The 16873-nt window shown below is 39.1% G+C and overlaps 1 protein-coding gene across 9 annotated transcripts in view; it reads right to left on the minus strand.

Moving 5' to 3' along the window:
- The window catches only part of DMD (dystrophin), a 1715077-nt gene that overhangs the window by 1503978 nt on the left and 194226 nt on the right, over positions 1 to 16873 (minus strand). For all 9 annotated transcript variants that reach the window (XM_030575515.1, XM_030575505.1, XM_030575489.1 and 6 more), the window contains one exon: positions 1463 to 1581. In XM_030575515.1, coding sequence (XP_030431375.1) covers positions 1463 to 1581 — 119 coding nt within the window. The remainder of the gene's footprint in view (positions 1 to 1462; positions 1582 to 16873) is intronic.

Raw genomic sequence — 16873 nt, forward strand, 5'->3', positions numbered from 1 at the left:
TTTTATTCACTATTCTGTTTAAAATGTTAGTCTTCAAGCTAAAGAGCAGAAAAAACAAAATAGCAAGCAGCTATAGCAAACATTAAAAAAATGAGTATCTACAAATTATTCATTCAAATTATTTGTCAAATGCTTACAAATAAACATATCAGAAAAAAATGGGACTGGTTGATAAATGATTTGCTAACCCTGAAAAGAAGCTAGTTCAGGAAAAAAATAGCTATATAGTAACAGAGGTTCAGTAAGTTTTATCGGAAGCCTTGGTGAAAAAACAAGAGAGACTCCATGCTAGGATTTACCTTGAACTGTTTACACTGGGAGGAAATCTTGGCTTCACTAAAATCAATGGAAGTTTTTTCCCCCTTGAGTATAACCAGGAACCAGCAATGTGGATTTATAAAAATGTTTAAAAAAAAATAAAAATATGCCGATGGCTTAACAGTGTAAAAACCTCAACCAGTTTGGAGAGTGAATGAAGTCAAAGTGTGAGAATAAAAAGTGGCATGCTGCAAATTCAGGAAGGAGAGAATACAGTCGCTGCATTGTTCATAAATACCTCTTGCCATTGCAGTCTATTTTGAAAATCATCAACCAGGGTGACTTTCTTCTCTCTCAGACAAAGGGAAGTGCAATGAAAATATGTTGGGACCAAAAATATTAAGGAAGAATAGGGAGGCCTGGGGAAAATATATCTAGACCTTTCCAAACCATTTCTACAAAAAGATGTAGGTGTTCATTCTAGAGATGTTTTATGCTAGGGAGAAGGTATACATATATGAAAAAAAGATGGGATTTACAAAAATTATTAGCATTGGCCTAATTCTTCTTCCATTAAAATTGATAAAACTTGAGTTACACCAGTACTGATCGGTTTTGAAAAGTTACACCCACAATGAACAAGAACTACAAATTAATTATGAGTGGCAAGACACTAATTATTATTAGAGATTACTTTATCAGAATACAACAGCACAATCCAAAATGTCTGCTCCATGAAGCTACTCAGACATACACACTCCTCCTACTGTTTCAAGCCAGAGACCTTGAGCGTCAAAATACTATAGAAACATAGTCCAATATTTTAAAAGGTGGGTAGGTCTAAAGTCTGAATCCATATTTAGGCCAGATTTTCAAAGGTGCTGAACACATGCAGCTCCCCCATAGGGGATATGAGCTGTAGGTTCTCTGAACCTTGCGGGGAGGAGGGAGAGAAATCAGCCTACTTATTTAGGTAACTAACTTCAAGTGCACACATTTGAAGATTCTGGCCAATCTGCACATTTTGACCTAAATCCTTTAAGTTCTCTCTCAATTAAAATAGTAAATTGCCCAGAACTAATCTTGCATTTATGCTCTACCTTTGAAAATGTTAAATCCTGGTGCAAAGAGGTCAAACTCATTTTCAGTCTAATACACAAAAAGTTGATTTTTAGCTACAAACTAGTGCATCATTTCCACTAACCTTCAGAATCAAGGAGTTTCTCAATACCCAAGTGCCGTTTCGCAGTATTGAAGGCATGGTCTAACCGTTGTACAGCTGACTGTTGGCAAGCCACACTGTTCCAATCAAACAGATCTGGTCTAAGAAGAAGGGGGGGAGGAAAACACAATTATCAGTTTCTATTTCCCTTTGACATTCAATTTAATTCTAGATTTTGATTGGTATCTGACAACTGCATATAACAAATTTTATATAAAAATACATAAATCTCAGCAGAATACAATGATGTAAGTTCAATCAACAAGTCAGCTGATATCAGTGAAGGCGGTAGAGCAGAATTTAAATGTTTCATAAACAGAGGTAGAACCACTAAGATTGAATTACAGTTTAGATATACAAATCTATGGCCTTGTACGATCACTTGTAGTATTGCAATATAAATATTTTTTAATACTTGCTAGCCTTGATACTTCAAGTAAGAGGTATCCATGGAGATCTGAATTTGTTATCAGGCACACTGTAAAAGAAAGTTTCATCTGGTATACGGAAGTTTAATCACTGTGCATATGATATGGAGAAAAAAACAATTACAATATTTATGACTTGGATATATATAATGTTCTAAAATCAAAGAGTTTAAATACAGGATTTTACTTCGGAATAAATCAGAAAGGCTATCTGCTAAAGTTAAGCCTGTGATTAGGGTTGGCATACATAGTTGTGTTAGTCTGTAAATAAAAAAATGTCTCCAGTTAGCCTACTTTGCCTTCAGAAGGATTCTATGTTTTAGTGAAATAAAATCTATTATCCTATCTGAAATGCTAAGCAGAGGCAAGAGATTCTATTTATTTACTAACAGTTTTACATTTATTCAGTTACCGGCACACTGATTTTTTTCTGGGGAGGAAAAGAGTGAATTTCATGGTCACAACTAAATTTCTCAAAGTAGTACTCAAAATTGCTAAAAACTACTGAACTGTGTGTTTGTATTAATGTGCCTGTCATTGTCATATAAGCTTCAATATAATTGACCTGACAATTATATAATATCAGTAAATAGAGGGCAAATGAGCTCCAAAAGAGACATCTCTCTCCCCAAATACAAGATTTCACCTTGCATACAGTACTGATTGCTTATCCTTATAAGTTAATGAATTTGCATGATGGCAACAGCAAATTTAGATGACACTTGACTGAGGGCACCAATATGGTTACTGTACAATATATTGACACTGAATTTTTTAATATGTCCACAATTGTAGTCTGAAGACTTTAAAGCTAGTACAAAGCAACAATAGAGAGATCTAATGTTAAAAAGTCTTAATCACATTGGGTAAATGCTTTCAGGATCAGGCTCTAAGTACAAAGACAAGTGTGGAGGCTGAGATTACTACAGTGGCATACAGTGAAGGCTGAGAGTTTTGTTTCATGGAAAGAAATTTGCAGCCTACATACACGTGGTAATCAGTGTTATATATGGGGTTAGAATTTCTATACTTCACCTTACCTGTTGATTTCTGTGTGTTTCAATGTTTTCACCACATGAGCAACTGTTTGTGTCATTTGGAGCACATTTTAACTGTTACCTAATAAAGTCTGCTTGGGTTAATTAAAACTAAATTTATAAAAAACACTGAATACAGCATTTAAATATGCTCTTCCCTAATCCATTAGTCATAGAAGAAGGATAATTCTTGAATACATACATATTTTTGGGACAATATTATATCATCCTATTTCTCACTGCAAATCATCTTGAATTCAGAATGATCCCCTGGGTCTTCAGTTCCATCCATCTCCTGAATCATGGGTGTCAGGAGATTCTGAATATGATGGACCCATGTAAACCAAGACACTGGCACTATGTCTTCTATCAGGAAGAATTGTCATAAGACACCAGGAGGTCATTTTTGAATGTTTCAGAAATCGATCCGTATAACTCAAGAGTTACAGAAAGGACCATGTACTGGAGAATGACACAGTATAGGGCTCCAGTTACATTTGCATGTTCATCTTCTAAACTAACTGCATAATAGGCATGCATCTACAGCTACTCTTTTTATTTGACACTATGCAGTACTTAGAAAAAGAGTACCTCTGTGAGTACCAGAGGGTTGGAATAAGAACTTAAATTTAGATCATTGACTGGATGGTAAGTTTATTAGGGGGTTAAGAGACTTTTATGTTTTTTAAAGTACTTTCACTCTGTAACAGTAGAACATAATGACAGAGAGAGGGGATCATCTTATTCTAATGTAATTGGACCTTACAAAGAACCATCAGCTTGACACTTCACAACATGAAGCTTAAAAACAAAAATTGAAGGTAAGGTTAACCTTCAAAAGAGTTCCTCCTACTTCAACAATATCTAAACTTTCAGCTTTTTTCTCCTTTGTCAAAACAGAGTGGCCTCAGCAGTAGAATATGAATGGCAATTTCAAATGTCATCTTTCAGGTATGATGTCTTTTTTTAGACAGCTCATGGTCTGTATCAACGGCTGATGCTGCCAAGCACAATCTCCAGAGATCGAGGTTAAATAAGAGGTTTAAAAAAAATTGGCCAAATAACATATTCCATTCACTACAATAAAAAATATAGTGGTGTCACTAACAACTGTTAACTTAAGCTTAAAATACTAAGTTAAATGGAGAAGAGTCTTACCCTCAGGAGGAAACTGGTAGTTATTTCTTTGTGCTTTTTAAAAATAAAAAAATTCTCAACTTTGATCCACTCCCTATGCGCTGCTCAGCTGTTACCGCCTCATAAGAGCCCTTCTCTAATTATCTCTGGCATAGATGAAGTACCAGCAGCCAAGAAGCTGTCAGAGCTCACAAACACCTCCCTCTCCACAGACCCCAGGACAGATACACACTGGGGGCATCAGGAGTGATTGGATTGTGATGAGCTCCAACTATCCCCAAGTTGTGGTTTGGTTCCCATGGGACCAAATGTGGGTGACAAAATTTAGAGCAGATCCCAGGCTATCCTAATTTGCTCCAGGGCTCGAGTAGTACACAGTAACAAAGAGCCATAATTGACTCACTGACAGACCCATTTCTGGACATGGGAGCGCATCTGACCCAAAGGATCAACCTGATCCAAGGTCTTACAGTAACACACACTGCTCAGTCCAGTAATGATGTCTTAGCGGGTTATCAAGAGTCAAAGCAGATAAAGGGATCTGAGAAATTTCAAATAGTAGATGCCAAAACAGTTACATTAACTATGAAGATATTTTGCAGTGTTAGCATCTGTAGCTTCTCATGCAATAAAAAAAACAAACAAAATTCAAGTTCTGAAAATATTACATATACAAGGGAATCAGCTGTTAAACCACAGAATGGCAATTTGTTTAGATACTGTTCCAATTACATAAACTATGGCAGGAAGCAGATGGTATCAAAGACAGTACAGTATTATTTCACTGAAAGTGTGACAAGGAATCCAGCCATTACATTAGAGGGAAATCAAAGCAGGGATAAGGCCAACTGCAAAATACCCAAAGCAGCAAAGTATGAGAGGAGTAAACAAAGTAGATGTTCACTTCCAGTAACTATCATTTTTTGCCTAATTTTTTCCAAGTCACAGTCAAACATCTCATACAAATCACGCTAATAATAGACTTTTTCAAGATACATTCAGCTTTTGCATTTATCTTGGATATCTATATTTTTCTCTCTCAAAGTAGCACCCCAATTCCAGGTTTGTCAAGGGAGTGGAGGGGCTTAAAAATTAATTTAAAAATGTACAAATAGGAGTAAACATCACTGATGGACATAGGGGCTAAAAGAAAAAAACAGGCAGCAAGGGACAGGGAACAGAGAAAGATGTTGGCTCTTCCACTTTTGGCCTTTTTCTTTATACACTGGAGACATGCTCATGCAATCAATAAGGTTCTTCTGTATGAGAATAGATTAAAATAAAATGTTCACCAGTACAAACAGAGTCTTCCTGTTGGGTGGGCAGAAGCTACTATAAACACAATACAGTAGAACTCACAGTTATAAACACTAGAGTTGCAAATTGATCGGTCAACCACCCACCCCATTTGGAACCGGGAGTATACAATCAGGTGGCAGGAGAGACACCTGCCCCCCCCAAAACCAAACACACAGTTCAGTACTGTGTTATACATAACTACTAAGACAATATAGAGAAATTTTTAAAACCAGATATAACAAGGTAAGGAAACAGTTTCTGTGCTTCTGCACAGTAAACTTCCAAGACTGTATTAAGCCAATGTTCAGCTGTACGCTTTTCAAAAGAACCACCATAACCTTTTTCTCAAAGTTACAGACATTTCAGAGTTACAAACAACCTCCATCCCTGAGGTGTTTGTAACACTGAGATTCTGTTGAATACATTTTTGTTCTCTTAACTGAATGGCTGGGTTTTCATTGGCATTCTGATCCTGTCTGCAGAGGGAAATCCATTGCTGGCTGACTGTTGAGCCTGGGTCTCTTCAGGCACTCTGATGCCAGGTCTCTAGGTATGGTATCATTCAGTCAGGGGGAAATGAATAGGATATCTTCAGTTCCACAGCAGTTCAAACAAATTAGGAAGAAATTTTTGGGTTGCCAAAGTGACTTGTGAGAATAAAACAAAACCATGTTCACACTACTACAGTTTTTCTATTGGCTTTAATTCAGCTTTCTGTTTAGCTTCCTGAGAGCAAACCTCTCCCCAGTTTCATTTCTAGTCTGCACTGTACAGCTTTTTAATATGTAGTACTCCTCTTCTCCTCTCTGTCCCCAAGACACAGAGGCAGCTGCAGTGAACTGCTGCTTTCTAAGGCATTTGCCAGGCCTGAGTTCAGGCATTTGAAGGAAGCAGACGTGCAGGAAGCTAATGAATGCCACTTGTTTCCACTGAACTTCTGATTAAAAATAATCACAGGGCCAGGGCAAGCTTGGGACTAGGGATATAATATATAAGGCAGATAGTCCTTTGAAGGCCATTAGGGAAAACCTGACAGAAGGGATTAAAACTCAGCTCTCCTGGAGTCTCACTGTGGGGGTGAGAGAAGATGAATTAGTAAGAGCTGAACATGAGCTCCCAATGTGATGCTCTGGCAAAGACAGACTAATGCCATCCTGGGATGTGTAGACAGGAAAATTTCAAGTAGGAAGAGAGAGGTTATTTTACCTCTGCATTTGGTGACTGCTTCTGCAGTAATGTGTCCATTTTCAGTGCTCACAATTCGAGAAGGATGTTGATAAACTGGAGAGAGTTCAGAGAAGAGCCAGGGGAGTGATTAAAGGATTAGAAAAAACAAGGTGAGTGAGGAAATACCTTTCATGGGACTCAACTTTTGTTGATGAAAGAGACCAAACTTGTGCAAACAATAAAGGATTAAAAAACATGCCTTATAGCGATAGATTCAAAGAGCTCCATCTAGTTATTTTAAAGAAAAGATTAAAGGATGACTTGATTACAGTCTGTAAATATCTACACAGAAAGTAAATATTTAACTATGGGCTCTTCAATCTAGCAACAAAAGATATAACATGATCCAACGTCTGGAAGATAAAGCTAGATAAATTCAGACTGGAAATAAGCGTTAAAAATGTATGCAGGAGAGTAAATAACCTTTGGAACACATTATCAGGAGTTGTGGTGGATTCTCTACCTCTGACAATTTTTAAAACAGGATTGGAGGATTTTTTCCCCCCTAAACGTATGTTCTATGAATTTCTATGGCCTGTGTTACACAGGAAGTCAGAGGAAATAATCAGAATTATCCTTCCTGGCCTTGGAATCTATGAAAGAAGAAAACATTAGTGTACTGAGCAAGCAGACTATTCTGTAGCCTTGAACTTTAAGGGGTGAGGAAAGGATTCCTAGGACAATTACAACCATAAAATCCCTTATATTTACTGTTAACTTGTATGTCAAAGCAGATTGTGCCTCTTCAGCATGGTTGTCTGCTGCTGTGTTTGATATCAAACAAACCATTTTGTTCAGGGAAATCGTATATTCTAGAAATTAGCCTTTTACTCAGGGAGAGGTGGGATAGCTCAGTGGTTTGAGCATTGGCCTGCTAAAGCCAGAGTTGTGAGTTCAATCCTTGAGGGGGCCATTTAGGGAACTGGGGTAAAAATCTGTCTGGGAATTGGTCCTGCTTTGAGCAGTGGGTTGGACTAGATGATCTCCTGAGGTCCCTTCCAACCTTGATATTCTATGATTCTATACATTAAACCTATGCTTTAGGATAACACATATGTCAATGCTACACAAGGGTATGTACCCTGAAAATAAAATTTCTCAGGATTCAAAGAAGAGAAACCGTGCAATAGCCTGGTAAGCACAGACAAAGTGTCACCAGAAAGAAGGAGATTATACACCTAGTGACCTCTACTCCAAAAAGCTTTTTTAAAATAACCAGAAAAATAGGGTATGAGAAACATCTGCTGAGCACAGAGCAGGGTAACAATTCAATTAAAAAAAAAAAAAAAGGAAAGTAAGAGATCACATGAGGGACTGGAGAGTTGGTCAGGGATGGCCACTCCACTGAGCATAGTAGCCACTGGATGTACTATATGCATGCATTCAGCTGCTTATTGAGGTGTCTCACTTTTTCCATCTCCAGCAAGAGTGAGTCAATACTCCCACCTACCAATCTCATTCTGTTATGGACCACACAGCTCCCTGCATCTTTAAAAGTTCTATGTGGCAGAGAAAACATTAGATAAGCTGCATGGCTTTACCAAATTCTCTAAGAGTACTGTTCTTTTTTCAAAAAGGTAGGAGTACTTGTGGCACCTTAGAGACTAACACATTTATTGTAGTATAAGCTTTCATGTGCTACAGCTCACTTCATCAGATGCATGTAGTGGAAAATACAGAAGGAAGTGTGTATTATATAAACACACACACACACCATATGAAACAATGGGTGTTACCATACACATTATAAGGAGAGTGATCTGGGGTTGGGGGGGAGATAAGCACGGGGAAATAGTTTTAGTTTGTGTAATGGCCCATCCACTCCCAGTTCCTTATATCTCCTTGTCAAGTGCTGGAAATGGGCTATTTTCATCACCACTACAAACAGTTATTTTTCTCTCCTGCTGAGAACAGCTCACCTTAACTGATCACTCTCCTTATAATGTGTATGGTAACACTCATTGTTTCATGTTCCGTGTGTGTGTGTGTGTATTACATATATAAAATCTTCCTTCTGTATTTTCCATTGAAGTGAGCTGTAGCACATGAAAGCTTATGCTACAATAAATTTGTTAGTCTCTAAGGTGCCACAAGTACTCCTGTTCTTTTTGCAGATACAGACGAACATGGCTACTACTTTGAAACCTACTTTTTTTGAAGTGTATTAATAAATGTAGTTATTTTATAATCAAGCATAGCAGAAGGTGGACAAGTAGAATTTGTGCCAAGGCTGATATATTTTCAATCGCAATTTTGCAAGGGTTCTTTAACACCTTGCTTTTTCATCTTTCCTGTTGTTGCTTCTGATACTGGGAGCCAAGCTGGTTTGTGTGTCTATGAGAGAATAAAATATGAAAGGTTCCTAAAATATCAAACTTTTACAAACAGAATATAGATCAGAGTATATGGACATTACAAAGGATCTGTGCCAGGACCCAGAACATTGAGGAATGGAGAACTATCTAGCCGTTAAATAAAACCCCGAACCTCTCATGCGGGGATCTCAGTGAGTTTTACAAATAAAAATTTAGCCTAGCAATATCGTTTTGAGATAAGTATTTACCCATTCAATAGGCAAGTGAAATGAGGCACAGAGAAAGGCATCATATGCTTTGATAATGGGTGAAACATAAGACCTCAAGACAACAGATTGAACAGGCATTACTAGCTCCAAATGATACGGCATGTTAGTGGCATGGCAGAAGCAAGAATAGAACTCAGGAGTCCTCCTCAATTTTCTGCTGTAACCAGTGAAGCATATGTCCCCTTACTTTGTATTCAGAGGGGGAAAAAAAGTATATGGACACAACTGTTTTAACAGAAAGTGGGGCAGAGCCTGAAAACTGCTGAAAGTATAAATCAGGGGTTGGCAACCTTTCAGAAGTGCTGTGCCGAGTCTTCATTTATTCACTCTAATTAAAGGTTTTATGTGCCAGTAATACATTTTAACGTTTTTAGAAGGTCACTTTCTATAAGTCTATAATATATAACTAAACTATTGTTGTATGTAAAGTAAATAAGGTTTTTAAAACGTTTAAGAAGCTTCATTTAAAATTAAATTAAAATGGAGAGCTCCCCGGACTGGTGGCCAGGACCCAGGCAGTGAGAGTGCCACTGAAAATCAGCTCGAGTGCCACCTTCGGCACATGTGCCATAGGTTGCCTATCCCTGGAATAAATCAATAATGCACTCATTATACAGCAAGTGTATATTGTAATGTATACTTACATATATTTTAAAGGTATGTCTAATCCTTTCAAACTGATTTGCAAAATCTACTGGCCAGCAACTGGTGCTTCTGGCTGCCCAGCTCGTAAGGCAGCACCGCCACCAGCAGCAGCAGCACAGAACTAAGGGTGACAATACCATGACCGACCTACAATAACCTTGTGATACCCTTCAGCACACATTACCCACTTCTTTGTCAGGACCCCTACAGTTACAAGACTGAAGTTTCAGATTTAAGAACATAAGAACGGCTGTACCAGGTCAGACCAAAGGTCCATCTAGCCCATTATCCTGTCTACCAACAGTGGCCAATGCCAGGTGCCCCAGAGGGAGTGAACCTAACAGGCAAAGATCAAGTGATCTTTCTCCTGCCATTCATCTCCATCCTCTGAGAAACAGAGGCTAGGGACACCATTCCTTACTCATCCTGGTTAACAGCCATTAATGGACTTCACCACCATGAATTTATCCAGTTCTCTTTTAAACGCTGTTATAGTCCTAGCCTTCACAACCTCCTCAGGTAAGGAGTTCCACAAGTTGACTGTGCACTGCGTGAAGAAGAACTTCCTTTTATTTGTTTTAAACCTGCTGCCTATTAATTTAATTTGGTGACCCTAGTTCTTGTATTGTGGATAAGGAAAAGTTATTTACTTATTCCCATTTTCTCCACATCACTCATGATTTTATATATCTCTATCATATCCCCCCCTTAGTCTCCTCTTTTCCAAGCTGAAGAGTCCTAGCCTCTTTAATCTTTCCTCATATGGGACCCTCTCCAACCCCCTAATTATTTTAGTTGCCCTTTTCTGAACCTTTTCTAGTGCCAGTATAGACATAAATATCTGAATTAATAAAATTTATGATTTTTTAAATCCTACAACCATGAAATTGACCATAATGCACAGTGAATTTGGTGAGACCCTATGTATGTGTAATGAATCCATGCCTGAATATGCAATCAGTCAGTACTGTCAATGGTGAGGCTTGAACCGAAGACAACCTTCTACAGGAAAAAGTAGGAGCCCCTACCACTTAAAGTGGAAAATTGGCATGTTTAACTGCCAGATTGCAGCCATCTGCATAATCTCTGGGATCAGGCACTACAAAGACATGATTGCATGCTTACACACCTAGGTAATTTCCCACATGAATGGATTCAGTATATGCAGTATGTGCTTCCACTGAACATTATTCCCTATGGACAAGATAGCATTCAATTTTTGAATGTCTGGGCCACAGATGCTTGTTTATTAATGGGGTCTGAAAGAGAAACAGAGAAGGGGATAGGTCCAGTGGGGGAGTAGAGAGAGAAAGGGAAAGGAAAGGCCAGGAGAGAGGGGATGGGAGAAGAGAGGGGCAGCAGACAGAATGTTACGAAGGGAAAGAATGGGACAAACTAGTGGAGGATAAAAAAAAACAGGATGGGCCTGATGGAGTATAAAAGGGAGAGAAATGGAATAAGGCAGTGGAGAGAAAGAAAATGGGATGAGCTGGGGTAGGGGGAGGAATGGGATGGAGAATATTGAATAAGATGGAAAAGGATGGAGAGATGAGAGAAGGTAAATGAGATATGAAGGGGCAAATTGGAATGGAGAGCAAATGACAATAACTAGACTGAATTTCAGAGAAGAGATCAGAAATGGAAGACAATGAACACAAGTTCATGCGTATGGGGAGGATGAAGAGGCTTCACTCACTAGTGTTAAACTCATACTGTGTCAGCCTATTATTCCACACACAGAATGTACAAAAATAGAGGGAACAATGGTTGAGATCCAACATCCCTCTGACAGCTCATATACACCTAGAGCAAACTGCAGTGCTGATGGCCTTTTCACTTTGAAAGGAGATAGCCCACACCAAGAATGTTTTTCTTTTGACATTTGCTAAACCGGTCCTTTAGAATACTGAATAAGGGTTGTTGAGAGTGTGTCAGGGGATTGACTGTGTGCTCTGCATCAGCAGTATCACCCAATGGAGATGCTCCAGGGCATAACACCAAGGGCATCACCCACTATAAGAGTCCAAAGGCCACCTTGCCTAGCAGCAATAGCTCCAGGTTGTGTCGGTCACTAGTGAGGGAGCTGGAACCCAGGTTCCAACCCAGGGCTCTTTGAAGCAGTAGGCCTTGTAAAGTGCCCTGCGGCCTGATACCCTTAAACACGCTCCCTGGGTCATTTCCTACACTTGTTACAATGTCTCTGGTACCATCTTGGGCTAGAATTGTGATCCCTTCATTGTTTCCCACTGATCTGTCCCCTGATTCTCCTCCGCTGGCAATGGCAAGTCATCACGCAGTCATTGGGCTTCCAGTGGTTTGGCTACAAAGCTGCTGGTGGCTTTCCAGTGGAAGGCTGCTGCACCTGACTGCTCTCTTCTGTGGTCAGACCAGACTGAGCTGAGTCACTCCCTTTTAAATGCTCCCTCCATTGCCTCTTCAAGTCTTGCTTCACCAATACAGGGTTGGTACACCGCATCAGAGAGAGAGGGAGACAATGAACTATTTTAGCTGCTCCTTGAATACTTGGTTAGTGTCAATTCTACCCAATTACTAAAGATGAATTGACTGGTATAGAGTGACTCTTCATGCAGGGATCTTGCCTTTCTGCTAGTCTTCCCCACCTTAAGCATCTGAACTAACATCTCTCATATCTGCCTCTGTTGGCTCTATTCTTAAATTATCTCTAGGAATAGCTAGGTGGCTTTGAATAATCACATACATTTGTTTTATAAGGATAGATGACTCATCGCCATCATCCCTGCCCATGACACCTCTAGTTCCTTATGGAATGATTTTGGAAATCTGCACACTTTATGAATTCCATGTAAGACTATGAATTCCATATGTATCTATCTCAGACTGCAAACTTCATTTTAATTGTAAGGCTGGTCTCTATCCTCCATCTTGAACTAGAATTCCAGAGAGATGCTAGCACAGGACAAATCATACAGGGTCATGAAATTTTGACTATTAGCCATCCAGATGACAAAGATGATTGCAGCCTAGGGCAACCAGTTTTTCAAGTCTCAACTCAGGGGCCGGGGCATGAATGCCACTTTGGCAACACAATCATCTGTTAAGGGTCTCATCACATATTGGGGCTGATAGGGGAGTCACCTGAAGGTTTTAAAAAGGTGTTCTTTGTGGCCATTGTTCTCCAGCTCAAGAGGTGGGAGAAGCAACTCAGCACCTACAAGCCAGTGAGACAAGGGATGCCATCTACCTTACTGAACAAAGATGAACTCCAAAGAGAAGGGTGGGCTAGTAAGGGGCATGGCATTTGGGATGTTTGTTGTGTTCCTAATTATCTGTACTCTCCTCTGGTTTATGTGATTAAGGCAAAGAGCAATAGTGTTAACATATGTGCAAATCATCAGTCTATTATTTGCTTTACAACTGCTAGATGACTCATTGAAGTGATAAACCACCACCTTTCAGTGGGAGTCTGGAAGCTTGTTATTCTTTAACTATATGTGGGTCTGAAGAGAATCAGCACTGAGCACAGGGCATAGGCAGCTGAACAGTAGGTTTCAGCTCTCAGGATGGGGTGCTAGACAGAGGATCTGGACTCTGAAATGTGCTTAAAACTCCAAAGACAGGGGCAGTAGCTGGACTCCATTCAGGTTCCAGAGGCTAAAACAGCTGAGAACCCAGCAAATGGTTGCCCTCACAGCAGTCTAGTCTGTGACCAAGAGAGGGTGCAGGAATCTGTTCCCTCCTTGTTGCACAGCACAGCAGTATCAATTCCAAGCAGTTATATGTTCATATTTGAAGTGGGCCAAATCCTGTATCTGATCTTTGGATAATTGACAGGTCTTTCCACTTAATCAGTGTATTTTTAAAGGACTGTAAAGGGCTAGGTGTTCCTTTGTTGTACAATAGCAAAATCAAATCAGTAAATATGACTAGTACAGTCACATTCTTCATTTGATACTATTGCCATATTATTATTTGGCAACTACAGCTGTAGCATGTGATGAACCTCAGTTATACTCTGGTATTCAACTTCCAGAACATCCTTGCCACCTCCACCTCTGTTGTTTCTACATGGTAAAAACTGTCAAAACCATGCTCAGAGTACTTGCATTAATAATATCACCTGTTTCTTTCACTGGATAAAGAGGATTTGAAGAGTGAATAAGAAGTTGGAAACAATAATATTGTTATTTACATACTAAAAACAATTACATAAAAATCCTGATCCTGCAAAGCTGTATACATGTGCTTAAACTTACACACTGTAAGTACCATCACTGAACTTCAGTGGTGCTATTCACAGTGCATACAATTTTAAAAGCACATAAGTCTTTGCAGAATGTATAGGCATCATGTACAGTTGTTCATGCAAGTTCAGATATTCAAAAGTAAGGAAACAACAAATGTAATGTGACCATGGAACAGATTCATCTTTGTGTTATCCTTGTTTTAGGCCAGTGTGACTCTACTGAAATTGATGTACACAGTTTTATATCACTGTAAAGTTTAAGTAATGCAGAGGAGGATGAGGACCAGTACTTCTGTAATGTCCACTTTTTTCTTGAAGAAAAAAGAAATTCCATAACATGGAATTATTTGTCTCCATAATGTGAAGATCTAGTTGTGTGTGAGATAGCAGCATCACGCTGTATTTACTGGATACTAGTTACATTCTGCAGACCTTAGCAGTTGTGTTTCTTTAACCTAGCATGAGGACCTAATCCTGTGTCACTGAAATCGATCCACTGCCACAGACTTCCTGTGAGATGTACCTCTAATAACTTCATCTCACTCTGCCCAAGTCCCTGATCTGTAAAATAGGAATAATGGAATTTCCCTATACCACATGGGTATTTTGGGAATGAATACATTAAAAAGATTGTGAAGTGCTCAGATACCAAGGTAATTTGGTCTATATAAGTACCTGAGATAGACAGCTTTGCCAGTGTCTTCAGTGGGACTAAAATTAGACTCTCAATAAGGTGGGGGGGTTGATGTCTATTGGACATTTTCATTCCTGTATTTAAGCCAGTAAGATTGAAATCACATATGAAATGAAAGCAACAAAGCAAACGATCAGCTGAGAGTGACCATAAGCGATGACCAGAAAGATGACATTTAGAGATAAAATGGCTAGAAAGAACAGTTTGTCCAAAGCCAGTGTCAAAGGCAGGCATAGATGATGAGCTTACTGTTGGTGCATTTCCCCCTAGAAAGAAGTTTGTAGCAACACTCTCTTTAGTTTTATAATAGAAATAGGAGAAGAAAATCTGCTAAAACAAGCTCTTGGACTACTCCCACTACCATTTCTTCTCATTGCTAGACTTCCAGATTTTCCTCTGCTGCTTCTCTGCTATTTTTCCACATTTGCCTGTTTAAAGATTCGTAATTTTATTTCAAAACAAAAGGCAAACAAAGGAAAACACATCAGGTCTGCAGACTTATGGCAATGATGACGGTGCCTACACTTCTGCTGCAGTGCAGTCAGATTAATGCTGGATTGTGTTGGTTGCTAGATGGTGCTAACTTCTTACAGACAAGGCCCAAAGTTCACTATTGCCTACCTCAAGTGCTTAAACAACAAGTTATGTTATATTGTGCTGATGCTGCTAGGTGTATAAGTAAAAACAGTGTCTAACAAAGCTGTCAGCTAACGCCTGCTGCTATTATGCAATAGCACAGAGTTGGCTATTAATGGTGACATGACAACTCACCCCTCTTGTCCCGATAGTAGACAGAGCACTATTTCAACATTAAATTTTCTTCCAGTTCTTATCACTTTTAAAGCAACCTACAATTTAGCTTTAAAATAAAATGATTACACCAAGAATTTGTTACAGAAGCAACATGGTCTAGTGGCCAAAGAACCCAAGTTCTAGTGCCTGACTCCTCTCCAAATATAACTGTAGTAACTTAATAAGTCTGTCTCATTTTCCCTTTCCCCCCAGTGTTTAAGAGCTGGTGAGAGAAATCCAGTCCTCCAAAAAGCTTTTTTATTAAGTTGGCGGGGGGAGGGAGATAGTTTCTCTTCAGTTTAGAGCTAAATGACTTGCTGATAACATCTTTTGATTGTGCTAGTTCCAGATGTGTCTGAGCTTTATGAAGGTAAAGTTTATTTCACCTCAAAATTCACTCCACCTATATAGAGCCCAACCACTTCAGCTCTATGCTGAAGGAGCATGGTGAAGTGCAATTACTAGTCACGCCCCACTCCCCAGCTAGGGCCAGAGTGCTGTACTACCACACAGCCTTTCTGCCCATTCACTACAGCTGCTACTCCAGCCATAGACTGGAACAAAAGTCCATGCTCTTCTGCAATGGGCATGTGGACCACTGGGTGCATATAATCATTTGCAGTCCAGTAAAGTTCAATTTCACAGGATAGGAAAATATCACAATTATACTGCAAACTACAGCATGTAAATGTAAAAAGCAAAAGTAACTGTAACTTCCCAAACGTTGCATTACAAACTTGTTAATATTGCTTTAATTTATAACTTATTTCTAATTATAGGGAGTAAACATTATATGGTGGGAGGCTAGAGATGCAAGTCCTTGTTCCATAAATTCATGTTTACTATTGGATAAGCATTTATCTTAGTATACTCATTTCCCTATCTGTGAAAAAGGGATCACAATACAGGGGAGTTGCGAAACTTAAGTAAGTTTCAATATTAATTTCTTGGAGATCCTCAGATAGCTGGTGTTTTAGAAGTACAAAACATTATTTCCTGCCCTCAAATAATTATGTAGCCTTCTTGTAGTAACTTTCATCCAAGAATATCCCTTGGTACTGTATGACAGCTAACTAATGATTTTAAAATACAATAATACACTTACGCAAGAGAGCACACACGTGAACAGAATACCCAGGGGGGCCAGTGTAAAGGTTTGTTGGTATGAATCTGAGCTGGCCACATTGCTTATGGATGGCAAAGGCACAAACAAAAGATGATCTCAAGGAAATAGCCAAACTATTTTTACACCACACTCTATCATGTCTATACAATGTGCAGAATGTATTATATGGAGCAATGTAAAGGTTTCATTGCCTTAAGTA

Source organism: Gopherus evgoodei, chromosome 1, assembly GCF_007399415.2.
Source record: "Gopherus evgoodei ecotype Sinaloan lineage chromosome 1, rGopEvg1_v1.p, whole genome shotgun sequence".
NCBI lineage: Eukaryota > Metazoa > Chordata > Testudines > Testudinidae > Gopherus > Gopherus evgoodei.